The sequence below is a fragment of the Rosa rugosa genome, chromosome 3, assembly GCF_958449725.1.
Source record: "Rosa rugosa chromosome 3, drRosRugo1.1, whole genome shotgun sequence".
Taxonomy (NCBI): Eukaryota; Viridiplantae; Streptophyta; class Magnoliopsida; order Rosales; family Rosaceae; genus Rosa; species Rosa rugosa.
In genome coordinates, this window is record NC_084822.1 from 32,995,582 (window position 1) to 33,010,984 (window position 15,403).

General features: G+C 39.3%; 2 protein-coding genes across 2 annotated transcripts; both read right to left on the reverse strand.

Annotated features, from left to right (window-relative positions):
- Positions 1-4,701: 4,701 nt before the first annotated feature.
- Positions 4,702-7,691, reverse strand: LOC133735422 (protein WUSCHEL-like). Its single transcript, XM_062162832.1, has 2 exons — positions 5,990-7,691; positions 4,702-5,900 (listed from the first exon to the last, which is right to left on the reverse strand). Exons 1-2 carry the CDS (start codon positions 6,513-6,515, stop codon positions 5,683-5,685), a joined length of 744 nt encoding a protein of 247 aa, XP_062018816.1. The 5' UTR covers positions 6,516-7,691; the 3' UTR covers positions 4,702-5,682.
- A 1,172-nt stretch (positions 7,692-8,863) lies between these two features.
- LOC133735423 (toll/interleukin-1 receptor-like protein) lies at positions 8,864-12,808 on the reverse strand. The gene is made up of 2 exons (XM_062162833.1): positions 12,288-12,808; positions 8,864-11,465 (listed from the first exon to the last, which is right to left on the reverse strand). The coding sequence occupies exons 1-2, from the start codon at positions 12,779-12,781 to the stop codon at positions 11,441-11,443; spliced, it is 519 nt and encodes a 172-aa protein (XP_062018817.1). The 5' UTR covers positions 12,782-12,808; the 3' UTR covers positions 8,864-11,440.
- Positions 12,809-15,403: the final 2,595 nt, after the last annotated feature.

Sequence of the window (15,403 nt, forward strand, 5' to 3'; positions counted from 1 at the left end):
GTAGTGTTTTTTTTTTTTTTTTGAAAGGAGGAAAGCATACTTTGTTTCTTCTTCTGTTGTAATGGTTCTATTGTCCAAAAAAAAAAAATTGGAGCATGGAAAGGTTGCTGAGGGCTAAGAAATTTGAAGTTAATTGGTCATCTCTTTTGCTTTTGTGAAATTGTGGGCATATATATGTTGCAACCTTATGTCTTGTACATTATGTTTAATATGTAGGTGGAAATTCTAAACCCTAAGTTTTGGTAAAATGGGGCAGAAGGCCCAAAAGGAAAGAAAAAAAAAAAAAAAAAGTATATTGGGGGGCAATAGAGGCTTATAAAAAGGTCTATTGGGGGCCAATAGACCTTTTGAATTGATATAATCTGTTTTTTTTTCTTTAATCAAAGCTTTATTTGTCTAATTTGAGGAAGATTAGTTCTCATTCCGACGATCGAAAGTTCTATTGAGGGCCAATAGACTTCTATTGGGGGGTAATAGAGGTTTATTGCCCCTCTATTCACGTCTATTGCCCCTCTATTGGGGGGCAATAGAGGTGTATTGGGGGCAATAGACCTTTCCGGTGAGGTTTTCAGAAAAGTCCAGTGGGCGGCGTCCGGTGACCGGATTCCGGCTAAAGTTGACCGGTGGCCGGCTCCGGCGAAGTCTCCTATAGTTTCTCTCTCTCTCTCTCTCTAAGTAACAAAGGAGTAAAGGTAAAATGGTATTAAAAAAATAAAATATAAAAAATAAAACCCTTAATGGGGTATTAGGGAAGACCTCTTTAGAGTGTTTTGGGTAAGAGGGAATTAAAAAAACTTAATGGGGTAATTGGGAAAAAAATCCCTAGAAATAGGGTAAATGGACAAAAACCCTATAACAGTTAATATAATTTATTGTATGAGGGTATTTGAGTATTTTTGTAATACCCCGAAAAATCCAAATTAAATTCCGTGGATTTTTAGAAATGATTTCACGATAGTGGGAGCGAGTACGAGGCTCGGAGAAGTTGTGGAATTAGTTCGAACGATTAATTTTCGAAAACGAACGTTATTTAGGGGCTCGCGAAAGTTGACTTTTTATACGTTCAAAATTTGGGAAAACTTCCTTCGTGAAAGTTGTAGAGCTCGGCGATACGATCGCGTGCATATGTCGAACGAAATTTTTGGAGTTCGTACGATTATGTTACGAATTTTGGAAATATGAGATTCTTTTTTATAATCTCTTTTCCTCGGATTCTCTTTTTTTTTTCTTTTCTTTTTCTTCCTTTTCCTTTTCCTTTTCCTTTCCCCCGGGTCTCCTTCCTTCTTTTTCTTTTTCTCTTTTTTTTCTTCTTTCTCTCTCTCGGCCGAACCGAACCAAAAACAGAGCAAATCATCATCAACTCACCTCTCCCACCTCAAAGCACCAGACCACATCCCACGCCTTCGCCTCGTCCTTCCGTAGCCGCCAGTGGCAGCCTTGCACCACAACACGGCCGGCAGCGGCGGCGGAGGACACGGTTCCGTTTTGAGCTCGTTTTGGTTCGATCTCGATATCTTGAGCTACAGGACGTCGTTTTGAGTGATTCTTGAACCAGTGAGTTCTTCTTGAGTTTCTTAACAACTCTTCAGAAGGAATCGAAGCCTTAAATTGAAGTTTTGACGTCGAAATCGAGCCTTGCCGGATTCTGCAAAATTCTGCAAATTTTCCGACCACCGAAGCTTTCGATCGGTATATCTCGCGCTACAGACCATATTTTTCTGTGATTCTTGAACCAATGAGTTCGTCTTGAGTTTCTTAACAACTCTCTAAAAGGAATCGAAGCCTGAAATTGAATTTTTTATGTCGATCGGAGCCCTCGCCGGATTCTGCAAAATTCTGCAAATTTTCCGACCACCGAAGCTTTCGATCGGTATATCTCGAGCTACAGACCATATTTTTCTGTGATTCTTGAACCAATGAGTTCGTCTTGAGTTTCTTAACAACTCTCTAGAAGGAATCGAAGCCTGAAATTGAAGTTTTGACGTCGAAATCAAGCCTTGCCGGATTCTGCAAATTTCGCCGGATTCTGGAAATTTTCCGGGCACCTCGACTGTTCTAGGTAATTTCCGACCACTTCCTTTCGTTTTCAGACTTCATGCTAGTTATGAAAGTGGATCAACTCGTCATTTTGAACAAGTTTGTAGTTGACGACTTTTGCATCGGAGGTGGTTGACCGCCGCGTTGACCGCCCACTGACCGCCGCTTGTGGCGGCGTATTCGACCATATTTTGAGTTTTTATTATCTAGGTGATGATCTACGCATCCTTACGAGCGTTTTGATATATTACAAGGTCATTTTAGAAAACGTTGATAAATAGTGGATTTACGTTTTTACGTTACTATTTAACGTTTTTACGTTTTATCTTAAGTTTACTATCTGCGAAGATCTGACCATCGGTTTTACTTCAAATTTAGATATGTTGATCGTATGACTGTCCCGATGACTTTGTGTGGTCACGGGCGAAGATCCGACCGTTGGATCTTCGTATAAATGTGAAATAGTGATTTGGGAGGCGATTCGTGAGAATCCGACCGTCAGATTTTCGTATAATTTTATGGAGATGTTTGTTAGAGTGATTCAAGAAGATCTGACCGTTGGATCTTTGTGATAATTTTGGAGGATGATCCTAAGGGCGATCCGTGAGGATCCGACCGTTGGATCATCGTATAATTTTGATCCGACCGTTGGATCATCGTATAAATTCGATCCGACCGTTGGATCATCGTATAATTAGAATCCGACCGTTGGATCATCATATAAATTCGATCTAACCGTTGGATCATCTTTAAATTAGAATCCGACCGTTGGATTTCCGTATATGTGTGGTTTATGAATGATTGCTAAGTTAAGATCGTATCTGACTAGGTGATTGACGGTTTGAGTTGGTGGACGATTGTGGATCGTATTTTGAGCTGAATTGAAGACGCAGCGGGATTATCGAGGTGAGTAAACCTCACGTGGTTCATATTACGAACCCAATACATTTAATTACGTTATTTTATTGCAATCATATGAACTATAGTTGGTATCAATAGGCATTCCTGTGTGAATGTCTATATATATATTATTTACGTGAAATAATATGTATTGTTGGAGTTGTGTTGAGTTATTGTTGAGAAACAATACATTGTGAGAGGTATTGAGTTTATTGTTGAGAAACAATATATTGTGAGAGGTGTTGAGTTTTATTGTTGAGGAACAATAAATTGTTGTGATCTGTGGAGATCACTAGGTCACGAGGTGACCATGGCATCTATTAGTGAATCACGCTCTCGTACCGGGCTGGTGGTTATTAATAGTATTAAATCGTAATCACGTCTGTGGCCGGACGAGTGGTTACGTTCAGTTAGAGCTCTAGTCTGTCTGCCAAATGTGGAGTGACCTTATGAGTGAAATTGAGAGTAACTCATAAGTGTCTATATATATGTGGTAACCTTATGAGGGAAATTGAGAGTAACTCATAAGGGTCTATATATATATAATGAGTCTGTCTGCCAATTGTTGAGTAGTGATGTGAGGGTAATGTTGAGGTTACTTGAGACTGTGAGTTGTCAAGTATGAGTGATGTTGAGGTTACTTGAGACTGTGAGGAGTCTTATGTGAGAAGTGTTGAGGATACTTGAGTCTTTTAAGAATGAGTTCTTAAAAGAGAGCCTCAAGAGTATCCTTCCTTTTATGGTGATCGTGTTGAGTTATAATAATTGTAAGGAAATAAATCAACAATTCTTTCTTGTTTACTCATACTGGCTGTAAAAAGCTTACCGGGTTTTGTATTGTTGCAACTCTCGGTACACTATTCAAATTGTGTAGCGGGTAATCCTACAGGACAGGAGAACCAGGACGGTGATCGTGCGGTTAGAGCAATTGTTAGAGTTTTACAGCAATTGTAAGTTGTGAGGTGTGTTATGCTCATTTGAGCTTTACAATATATTGTGAGAGTGAATTGTAATAATGAACTCGAAGTTTCGAGATTTGGATTTTGTAATTGTAATTATTCAGGTTTCGGATTTGAATTTATTATTCAAAATTCGGGGCGTGACAGTTTGGTATCAGAGCGTAAGGTACATATTTGGTGATAATCAGTACTCCCCGAGTGATGGCCCGTCTGCAGCGGATCCCCATCATATACTCTTCGATACTGGTATAATCATTGGGTTTGTCTTAGTATGGGGTCTAGACAGCGTGTATGTCTGTAGGACGGTAGAGTTGTCTTCTAAGTTCGTATTAGAATAAGTTTAGTTTCCGCAGGTTGTAATCTTCGAGGAATAGAGACCTCTAGATTTAACTCTGATGAGTCGGTGAGATTTGTTTTATGGAAGTGAGGTCCTTTTGGATGTTGAAGTGTTTGGTTGAAGGCATGATGTTGACCTATGCACGTACCTAGTGTGGATACGAGTATGAATTGTTATAAATTTTGTCTTTTTAAGTTGGATATACAGATGTTTTTGGATGGGATGTACGTATCAAGGATTAAATATCTTGTTTTGTAATGAGATGTCCTTGTGGAGTTTGTTAGTAGGGTTGAGGTTAGGGAAGAAATTATTGCGGTTACTTCTTCCTTGTGCATGTAAGTTGTTAAGCAAGGTTTAAGGTGCGAGACAAGAATTTTATTTTGTGCTCGATGGTTAGAGATGAGAGACCATTGTTTTGGGTTGTCGTTGAGTACTATAATTCCTTCAGAATCAGGATTGTTGGTAGAATTGGAATTAGTAGTAGTTTTGGTGATTCAGAATTTGAATTGAGTTCGCGAGATGTGTCTTATATACGTGGTTGATGTTGCTTGCATCATTTTGGAACGATACGTTACGATTCACAAGGAAAACTGGATTTGAAATTTATTCATTTGAACACCATGGGTTGATGACCTGACCGTGACTTGTGAATATAGTTTTATTCAAGTGAATGAAATTGAATTTTGTGGCCTTTGTGTGGTGAACTAGTTTTCTTAAGTTTTGGATCGTAGTATGGAGATGGACTGCAGTGAATTTGAAGTTGTTGTGTGTTTTAAGTTTAAGTAGGCGAGACACTTAAAGTTTTGCAATGGAGTTGATTTTGGTGTAATTAATTGGGAGAGTTAGAATCAGTTCTTGTGAATGATGTTGGATGAGAGTGTGTGCCTTTGGTGATTGATTTTAGGTGATATAGTTAAACGCAATTTCGGATATTGATTTTAGTGACTTTGTTAGGTATCCATAGTGGTTCAAGTGAATTACTATGTGATATGGAGTTTGATTCGATTTCTGAATCGCTAAATGTTAGGGATTGAATTGTGGTGAGTTTTTGTTGAAGCAATTGATAGATGGAATTATCGAGATTCTATAAGAGTTGTAAGAGTAACTCTAAAGACGTGGGTTTTTCCTAGCTAACTCAGGATGTGTTTAGCTTTATAAATCCCTAATCCTATCGATGAAATTGTTTGTGTTTGGTTTGACTCAGAGGATACTAGCTAGACCTCGATGCGACTTAATTGATTGTTGGATTCTTTTTGAGTGATTGTTTTTATTGCATCATTATGAAAGATGTGTGCAGTAGAGTTGTTTATGGTTTTGAAAATAGTATTGGGTGACCAAGGTTCGATCCTTAGTGTTGTTGTTGGTTAAACAAAAAGAAGAAACGACATGCATGCAATCTTATTGATTTTATATTACAAAAAGGAAAACGAGGACTATGCTATGCTAAGCCTAGTCAGCAGCTCCGGATGGATTGAGGCTGAGCTCAAGAGAAACGTTAGAGCCACTGTTGTAACCGCCTGAGCCACCAGAATAGTAACCAAATGCGCTACCTTCCTCGGAAGTAGTCTTCGGGTTACCAAAGACGTCCTCGCCGTGCACGGGGAACAGATGAAGAGTTTCAACCTCCTGGTGATCTCCTCCTCGTTGTTGCAGGGATGGTTGTCCTCCTGTTGTGCCAAAAGAGTTGTACTGGTATTAGTGTTGAAGTGTGAGGAAGAATATGAAACAAAATTTAAATCAAGAAATCCTTCATTACCAGTAGAATCGGTGGAACCAAAGTTGAGATTAATGGATCTACCATCATCAGTAGAACTAGTGGACCCAAAATTGATGTCAATGGATCCACCAGCTGGCCCAAAATTGATGTCGATGGATCCACCAGCACCAGTAGAACCAGTGGACCCAAAATTGAGATCAATGGATCCACCAGTACCAGGAGAACTAGTTCCCATGGGCACTTGAGCAGCCTGATTGCACCTCTTCATCTGCTTCTCTCGAGCCCTGACATTCTGGAACCAAAAATAAATGTTCTTGCCCTCAACATGTCCATACTGGTTCAGCCGGAGACAGATCTCGTGAATGTGCTCTGTAGTTGGGCACTTAATTCCCTTGTCGTAGTAAAGATCCTTGAGGATCCTTATTTGATCTGGAGTAGGAACCCACCTGGCACGGCTTCGCCAGAAATCTGTGTTGGCACTACTCCCGGCTGCTTGGTTGTTTCCTCCATCCTCGATTTGTTGCTGGGTTTGTAGCTCCATCAGTTGCAGAGTTCGTGATTCCATGGTGATGGGTTGAGGGGATGTGAAGATCGAAGAGTAAAGTTGTCGAGTGTTTGAAGGAGTTGTTGTTAAAGGGATTAAGGATGATGATGGTGGGATGGAGATCTGAAAGTTCAGAGGAAAGATGGGATTGAATCAACTAGATGGGAGAGAAGATCAGAAGAGAAGGATTGAAATTGATGAAGAAAGGATTTGAGTTTCGAGAGGAAGGCTGAAGAGTTTGAGAGAGAATGGCTGGGGAAAATTTCTTTTCTTTGGTGTGAACAGTTTTTCTCCAGGATGCACCTATTTATAGAACAAGGTGAGCAGATCTCCACCGTTGGATGGACGGTCTCTGAGATTCATTCTACGCGTTGGATTAAAGTCGCCTGAAAACACGGAAAAGCTGTTGGCGCGTGGAGAGCGTGTGAGGGGACTGAGAGAATCTCGAGGCGCTGTGGCAGACAGCTTTAGCCGAAAGTAAATTTGACTTCCGTAAATCACGGAAGAGACGTGTCGTGACACGTGGAGTGTACCGACAGTTTGTTTTTATTCTATCGCTTATGATAGAATAAATAAAAGGAGTTGCATGGATAGTAACGAGAGCAGCTGGTGCTCTAGTGGTTGAAGAGCAAGGCTCTTGTACAAGAGGTCAGAGGTTCGAACCTTGCCTCTCGTTTATTTTTATTATGTTCGCTTATGACATAATAAGTATAACATTTGTACACATTATATTAAGCACAGCTTGTGCTCCAGTGGTTGGAGACAAAGGTTTCGTGCAGCAGGTTGAGGTTTCGAACCTTGCCTCTCCCGTTATTTTATTTATGTCGCTTATGACATAATAAATATAACACGTGAGCATATATTAATGAAGGCAGCTCTTGCTTCAGTGGTTGGGAGCAAAACCTTCGTGTTCGAGGTCGGGAGTTCGAACCTTACCTCTTACAAATATTTTTGGATCTCGTATATGCTTGATATACGGACGTATATACGGTATGTACGGTATGCATACGTATATACGGTCTGTACGGTATGCATACGTATATACAGTCTGTACGGTATGCATACGTATATACGGTCTGTACGGTATGCATACGTATATACGGTATGTACAATTTCATACCGTAGCCGAGCTGGAAGTTGGTGGGCCGATTGGTAGGCCCAAATAGTAAGCCCAATTGTTCGGCCCGATTGGTAAGCCCAAATGTTAAGCCCAATTGTTCGGCCCAAATGGTAGGCCCAAATGTTAAGCCCAATCGTTCGGCCCGAATGGTAGGCCCAAATGTTAAACCCAAATTGGTTCGGGCCGGTTCGAAATTTGGATGGTTCGGTTTCTTCGGCCCAAATGGCCAGCCCTAGTGCTTAGCCCAAGGATTGAGTAAGCCCAAGTCATCATCACTGGGTGACATAATTTATTGGCGTGCTTTTTGGAATCAATTGTTTTGAGTGATGCTAATTGAGTAGCGAAACGCTTTGTGGGAATGTTACTGTGCTTGTATGCCAGTACAGGGTGATGATCTATGAGATGATCTATGTGAAGATCTATGTGATAATCCATGCGATGTTTTTGTGTAATTGATGTGGATTGTTGTTGAGGAGTTGTTTTGTGAATTTACATCGTGATGAAAGGATTTAGTGGCCATAGGAATGTATTTTTATACAAAGGGATGTGGCTTTGTAGATTACTACAGTTTTGGGAAAGATGGAGATTTGATGGTTAGGTTAACCGTAATCGAGAGCAATTAACTTGCGCTTAAATTTCGGGACGAAATTTCTTTAAGGAGGGTAGATTGTAATACCCCGAAAAATCCAAATTAAATTCCGTGGATTTTTAGAAATGATTTCACGATATTGGGAGCGAGTACGAGGCTCGGAGAAATTGTGGAATTAGTTCGAACGATTAATTTTCGAAAACGAACGTTATTTAGGGGCTCGCGAAAGTTGACTTTTTATACGTTCAAAATTTGGAAAAACTTCCTTCGTGAAAGTTGTAGAGCTCGGCGATACGATCGCGTGTATATGTCGAACGAAATTTTTGGAGTTCGTACGATTATGTTACGAATTTTGGAAATATGAGATTCTTTTTTATAATCTCTTTTCCTCGGATTCTCTTTTTTTTTTCTTTTCTTTTTCTTCCTTTTCCTTTTCCTTTTCCTTTCCCCCGGTCTCCTTCCTTCTTTTTCTTTTTCTCTTTTTTTTCTTCTTTCTCTCTCTCGGCCGAACCGAACCAAAAACAGAGCAAATCATCATCAACTCACCTCTCCCACCTCAAAGCACCAGACCACATCCCACGCCTTCACCTCGTCCTTCCGTAGCCGCCAGTGGCAGCCTTGCACCACAACACGGCCGGCAGCGGCAGCGGAGGACACGGTTCCGTTTTGAGCTCGTTTTGGTTCGATCTCGATATCTTGAGCTACAGGACGTCGTTTTGAGTGATTCTTGAACCAGTGAGTTCTTCTTGAGTTTCTTAACAACTCTTCAGAAGGAATCGAAGCCTTAAATTGAAGTTTTGACGTCGAAATCGAGCCTTGCCGGATTCTGCAAAATTCTGCAAATTTTCCGACCACCGAAGCTTTCGATCGGTATATCTCGCGCCACAGACCATATTTTTCTGTGATTCTTGAACCAATGAGTTCGCCTTGAGTTTCTTAACAACTCTCTAGAAGGAATCGAAGCCTGAAATTGACGTTTTTACGTCGATCGGAGCCCTCGCCGGATTCTGCAAAATTCTGCAAATTTTCCGACCACCGAAGCTTTCGATCAGTATATCTCGAGCTACAGACCATATTTTTCTGTGATTCTTGAACCAATGAGTTCGTCTTGAGTTTCTTAACAACTCTCTAGAAGGAATCGAAGCCTGAAATTGAAGTTTTGACGTCGAAATCAAGCCTTGCCGGATTCTGCAAATTTCGCCGGATTCTGGAAATTTTCCGGGCACCTCGACTGTTCTAGTTGATCTACGCATCCTTACGAGCGTTTTGATATATTACAAGGTCATTTTAGAAAACGTTGATAAATAGTGGATTTACGTTTTTACGTTACTATTTAACGTTTTTACGTTTTATCTTAAGTTTACGATCTGCGAAGATCTGACCATCGATTTTACTTCAAATTTAGATATGTTGATCGTATGACTGTCCCGATGACTTTGTGTGGTCACGGGCGAAGATCCGACCGTTGGATCTTAGTATAAATGTGAAATAGTGATTTGGGAGGCGATTCGTGAGAATCCGACCGTCAGATTTTCGTATAATTTTATGGAGATGTTTGTTAGAGTGATTCAAGAAGATCTGACCGTTGGATCTTTGTGATAATTTTGGAGGATGATCCTAAGGGCGATCCGTGAGGATCCGACCGTTGGATCATCGTATAAATTCGATCCGACCGTTGGATCATCGTATAATTAGAATCCGACCGTTGGATCATCATATAAATTCGATCTGACCGTTGGATCATCATTAAATTAGAATCCGACCGTTGGATTTCCGTATATGTGTGGTTTATGAATGATTGCTAAGTTAAGATCGTATCTGACTAGGTGATTGACGGTTTGAGTTGGTGGACGATTGTAGATCGTATTTTGAGCTGAATTGAAGACGCAGCGGGATTATCGAGGTGAGTAAACCTCACGTGGTTCATATTACGAACCCAATACATTTAATTACGTTATTTTATTGCAATCATATGAACTATAGTTGGTATCAATAGGCATTCCTGTGTGAATGTCTATATATATATTATTTACGTGAAATAATATGTATTGTTGGAGTTGTGTTGAGTTATTGTTGAGAAACAATACATTGTGAGAGGTATTGAGTTTATTGTTGAGAAACAATATATTGTGAGAGGTGTTGAGTTTTATTGTTGAGGAACAATAAATTGTTGTGATCTGTGGAGATCACTAGGTCACGAGGTGACCATGGCATCTATTAGTGAATCACGCTCTCGTACCGGGCTGGTGGTTATTAATAGTATTAAATCGTAATCACGTCTGTGGCCGGACGAGTGGTTACGTTCAGTTAGAGCTCTAGTCTGTCTGCCAAATGTGGAGTGACCTTATGAGTGAAATTGAGAGTAACTCATAAGTGTCTATATATATGTGGTAACCTTATGAGGGAAATTGAGAGTAACTCATAAGGGTCTATATATATATAATTAGTCTGTCTGCCAATTGTTGAGTAGTGATGTGAGGGTAATGTTGAGGTTACTTGAGACTGTGAGTTGTCAAGTATGAGTGATGTTGAGGTTACTTGAGACTGTGAGGAGTCTTATGTGAGAAGTGTTGAGGATACTTGAGTCTTTTAAGAATGAGTTCTTAAAAGAGAGCCTCAAGAGTATCCTTCCTTTTATGGTGATCGTGTTGAGTTATAATAATTGTAAGGAAATAAATCAACAATTCTTTCTTGTTTACTCATACTGGCTGTAAAAAGCTTACCGGGTTTTGTGTTGTTGCAACTCTCGGTACACTATTCAAATTGTGTAGCGGGTAATCCTACAGGACAGGAGAACCAGGACGGTGATCGTGCGGTTAGAGCAATTGTTAGAGTTTTACAGCAATTGTAAGTTGTGAGGTGTGTTATGCTCATTTGAGCTTTACAATATATTGTGAGAGTGAATTGTAATAATGAACTCGAAGTTTCGAGATTTGGATTTTGTAATTGTAATTATTCAGGTTTCGGATTTGAATTTATTATTCAAAATTCGGAGCGTGACAATTTTCATGCTCACAAAGTATGTTCTCTTAAATATAGTGTGTGCGCGCGCACAAGGACGCGCATAGATAAACTAATATTATGAATATTGTACATACTAATTAATTAAAGTTTTTCATTTTGAGTCATAGCAAATCAAGTAATTATCTCCTGCAAACTGAACTGCTAGCGCTGCATGCTGGCCTACATTTTGCCATTGGGTTGCAGTACAACAAAGTGGTTTTCTAAAGCGACTGTTTACAACTGGTGCAGGCTGTCAATTCTGAGGAAGAAGATAGCTCTTTGTTAGGATTTGTGATCGAGGAAGTCAAATTATTGTTAGCAAACACCCAGACTTCAAGGTTTGCCATGTAGGCAGGAAAGCTAATAGTGTGAGCTGTAGGCAGGAAAGCTAATAGCGTAGCTCACACACTAGCTCAAAATTCAACTAATATAGTTTCGGATCACTCTTGGTTTATGTATGCTCCCAATTTCATTCAGGATGCCCTTATGACTGATATTTCTCGCTAATTCAATGCAATTCATACTTTTCAAAAAAAAATCAAGTAATTATTCTATGGTCTCTAAATATACTATGTGATATCCTTTCAAAAAAAATATATATATATACTATGTGATATTGTCATATTGTAAAATGGCCATTTTCATTGATGTTATGAAAATAGACCATTTTTTATACTAATGATACACAATGCCCATTTTTAATAAATTTCATAAGGGAAAGTTATCGATACTCTTGCTTAGGTTAAGGGTACTACATAAAAATGGAAACCATCCAATGGAGATGATCGATATCTCCGCTGCTTGCGGCGGTTTGACCATTTTAGTTTAAGGAGTCAAATCGCAGCCGAAATTAGCTAGATCTTAAAGGGGTACGTCGACATCAGCACTAGGTGATTATCGTTGAGCTTGGTCAAACTAGGAAGGGTGTTGTAAATGTATTTATCTTGTGAATTGGCAGTTCTTTAAGCAAACACCTAATTATTGAGTCTTGTAATTAGTATTAGATTTCGTACTTTGAAGAAGAGCAAGCATGGAGTACGTCATAATTAAACATGGAGTAATTAGTTTGGAAATTACGTACCCGTCAGCTTCATTTTGCAACACCATTCCTGTTAGATCTGCAACTTCCCTAAGTGCTGCCCTCCATCTTTCCACTGCGTACTTCAAGGATTCCTTTTTCTTTTCGTGTCTAGCAAAAGCATATGCAACACTTCCGGTCTGGTTCCTCACGTCGGACGGCTCGATGTCGTAGAAAACCGGCAAAACTACATGGTCCGATATCTTCTTGCGCTCCAGGATCATCACAAGCTCGTCAAGGCACCACCCGGAAGACGCGTAGTCTTTTGAAAGCACAATGACAGAACACCGTGACTGTTGGATGGCTTTCTGCAATTCTGGCTTGATTTCTTCTCCTCTCTCAATCTCCTCATCATCTCGAAAAATTCTTAAACCTGCGTTGACAAAAGCTGTATAGAGGTGGTCGGTAAAAGTCTTGCGGGTATCTTCACCCCTGAAACTCAAAAAGACGTGATAAGTCCATGCCGAAGTAGTATTGGAAGATGAGGGATCAGCCATGAATAACCGAGTGTAAACTGCAAATTAAGACGATGATGAATAAGTGATGTACATATACAAGTCATGAATGATATCAAATCACTTGGTTGGTGTATTTCGTAGAAATTAGGGCCCATAGATTTAATAGTTAAAAAATGAAAATCTAGAAAACAGAGTTTCAGACCTAAAATAATATAAATTAACAAATTCTTCCAACAAACTTCATTGACGCGTTTAGGGCCCAACATGGGCGGTGTTGACCTGACGATGAAGGCTAGCTATGAAGGGATAATGTATTGATTACAGTATCATTCCATTGTTTTTTTCAGTTGGTAAATGGTTGCCACGTTCCTCCACCTCCCAAGTCCAAAGTCCAAACCGCTTTTTTATTCTTCTTTTCTTTCTATTTGTTAGTTTTCGATAACAGTCAACCGAGAAGCAACAAAGAAACTCTGTGGGACGTGCTAGCTAGAACCATCTTACATTTTATTTCCAACTCTCGATCTTTTCCTTCAGCTAGCATATTTAAAAGATTCAGCGGGATAATGGAAGCAAGCGTTGTGTTGCCATGAAATTTCTGTTTCTGTCGTACCTTCCCTACATACGTAAGACTGCAGAAGAGCACAAGGTTGACAAAGTCAACATTCCCATCTCAGCTTGAAAGCTGTTGGAAAACTTCTTTGTCACTCTCGATCTGATTGATTCACAGGAATTTGTTAGAGCTTAGCCAATTGTAAGCTGGATTAGCTAATTAGGAGAGGCACTGCGGCACTGCCTATATAATCTGGAATTAAAGCAATGTAAGCACCAGCCATTCATTGATTCAATACAGAAACCCTTTCTCTTCGTTTTGCTACTCTTCTTCTTATTTCTCAACTTCTTCTTCAGACCTATACAATCTGATCGCAACTTGCAAGTAACATGCATAAAGATATGTCATCTTTTTGTTTCCCTTTCTAGTTATATATACGAATAAACTTATCTTTTGCTTGGAGTCATGGAACCATTTTTTGGTGGTTTTGGAGTGACACTTGGTACGTGTCTCCTAAAGCAAAACTTTTTTTTACAATAACACACGATATTTTACAATAAAACCGCATCGAGTTGAAGTACTACATAGCAAGAGCACACTACTACAAAAATCTAATCACACGATACCGAGTATAGTGAGATATCTGTTGTATGATTGATTTTGCCTAATTGGGACAACACTATAATCTACTTCAATCCCAGCTTTTTGATCTTCTTCTCTCTGACATTGAGAATCGGGTTGTCGCCGGCTTAGTGATAATCTGGATCTCGTCAGATCTCTTGGATGCCTCGGCCACGAATTTGCGAGATCTGTTGGAGCTTTTGAAGACAAAGTCAGAGATTTTGGCTGCTTCTTCAGTGAAACTCTTCATGGTTTTTGATGGAGAGACCGACAGAGAGAGTAAGAGAGTAAGGGCTGGTTTGGGATTGCTGTGGCTTAAAAAAAAAAAATGCTGCTGCTGTGTTGTGAGAACAATCGGCTGTGAATTAAAACAGTTTCGTGTTTGGTAAATAATATTTTTAGAAGTGCTGTCAGTACATAAAACAACTGCAGAGCGTGTTTTGATCCACATCAGCTTCTAAAAGCAACCTCTGGGCTGCTTCTAAAATCTGCTGCCAGTGACCTATAACTTTCAATTAAAACTGCTTTTTATTTATTTACCAAACACAATAAAATCTAAAATTTTGAAAAAAAACTGATTTTTTTAAAAGCGAAGCAATTCGAAACGGAGCCTAAGGCTGAGGACTTGAGATAGAAATGAGGCTGAGGAAGAGAGTAAAAACTTATAAACAATTAGGGGATAAGGCTGAGGTAGAGATAACTATAATGTTGCTTAAGAGATAATGCTGGAAGAGAGTAAAAACTTATAAACAATTAAGTGGTGTTGGTGACTTTCAAAACACACCAATATATAAATATGGGTCATAGACCTAATTATTGTCAACAAATACAAGGGTTGGAAAGATTAATGGGGTGCTACCACCAATACTGCAAACATGTGTAAATACTAGTATCTTTAGGCCACATTTGTGGTAGTGTTCGTGTCGATGGTGACAGTAGCCGAGAAGCTTATTTGGATAGTCTTGTCACATTTGAGTTATTATTGCTGCAACTGCACTAGCTGACTTCCTTATTTTTTTTCCTCAGCTGGCTTGTAGAGATTGAGATATCATCTGCAACACATTCGAAAAGTATAATCTTTTAATATTTAAAACTAACTTGCCAACAAAAGAAGATACTTGAAACCAGCAAGTGTAACCGAATGACTTGTCAAGATAAATGCCTACTGTATGAGCCACAAGCAATTTCAAGTTCTCAACTTTTCTGTGAAATATAAGAAACCACAACAGAAACCTATAAATGTATTCATTCACAGAACAATTTCAAACTTAAGGACTAATTAAATAACGTCATGATTTATGGTGTTCTAAAGAAAGTAGGTTTATGAGATCAGCACATGATTCCTGGTTATTACTATAGTTGTGCAATATTTGTGATTGTCTTATAGTACTCTTAAATACACACATTTATAGCATGTGTATTTGTGTGCGACTGTCTTTTGTATTCTATTGTAATTTACTAATTTTACATACATACAGAACTCGCAGAAG

Coding starts and splice junctions, on each gene's coding strand:
- LOC133735422 (XM_062162832.1), bottom strand. CDS start 6,515: ATGGAATCACGAACTCTGCAACTGATGGAGCTACAAACCCAGCAACAA. Junction 5,901..5,989: donor TGGTTCCACCGATTCTACTG/GTAATGAAGGAT, acceptor TTGGCACAACAG/GAGGACAACCATCCCTGCAA.
- LOC133735423 (XM_062162833.1), bottom strand. CDS start 12,781: ATGGCTGATCCCTCATCTTCCAATACTACTTCGGCATGGACTTATCAC. Junction 11,466..12,287: donor TTGCAAAATGAAGCTGACGG/GTACGTAATTTC, acceptor CTTCTTCCTCAG/AATTGACAGCCTGCACCAGT.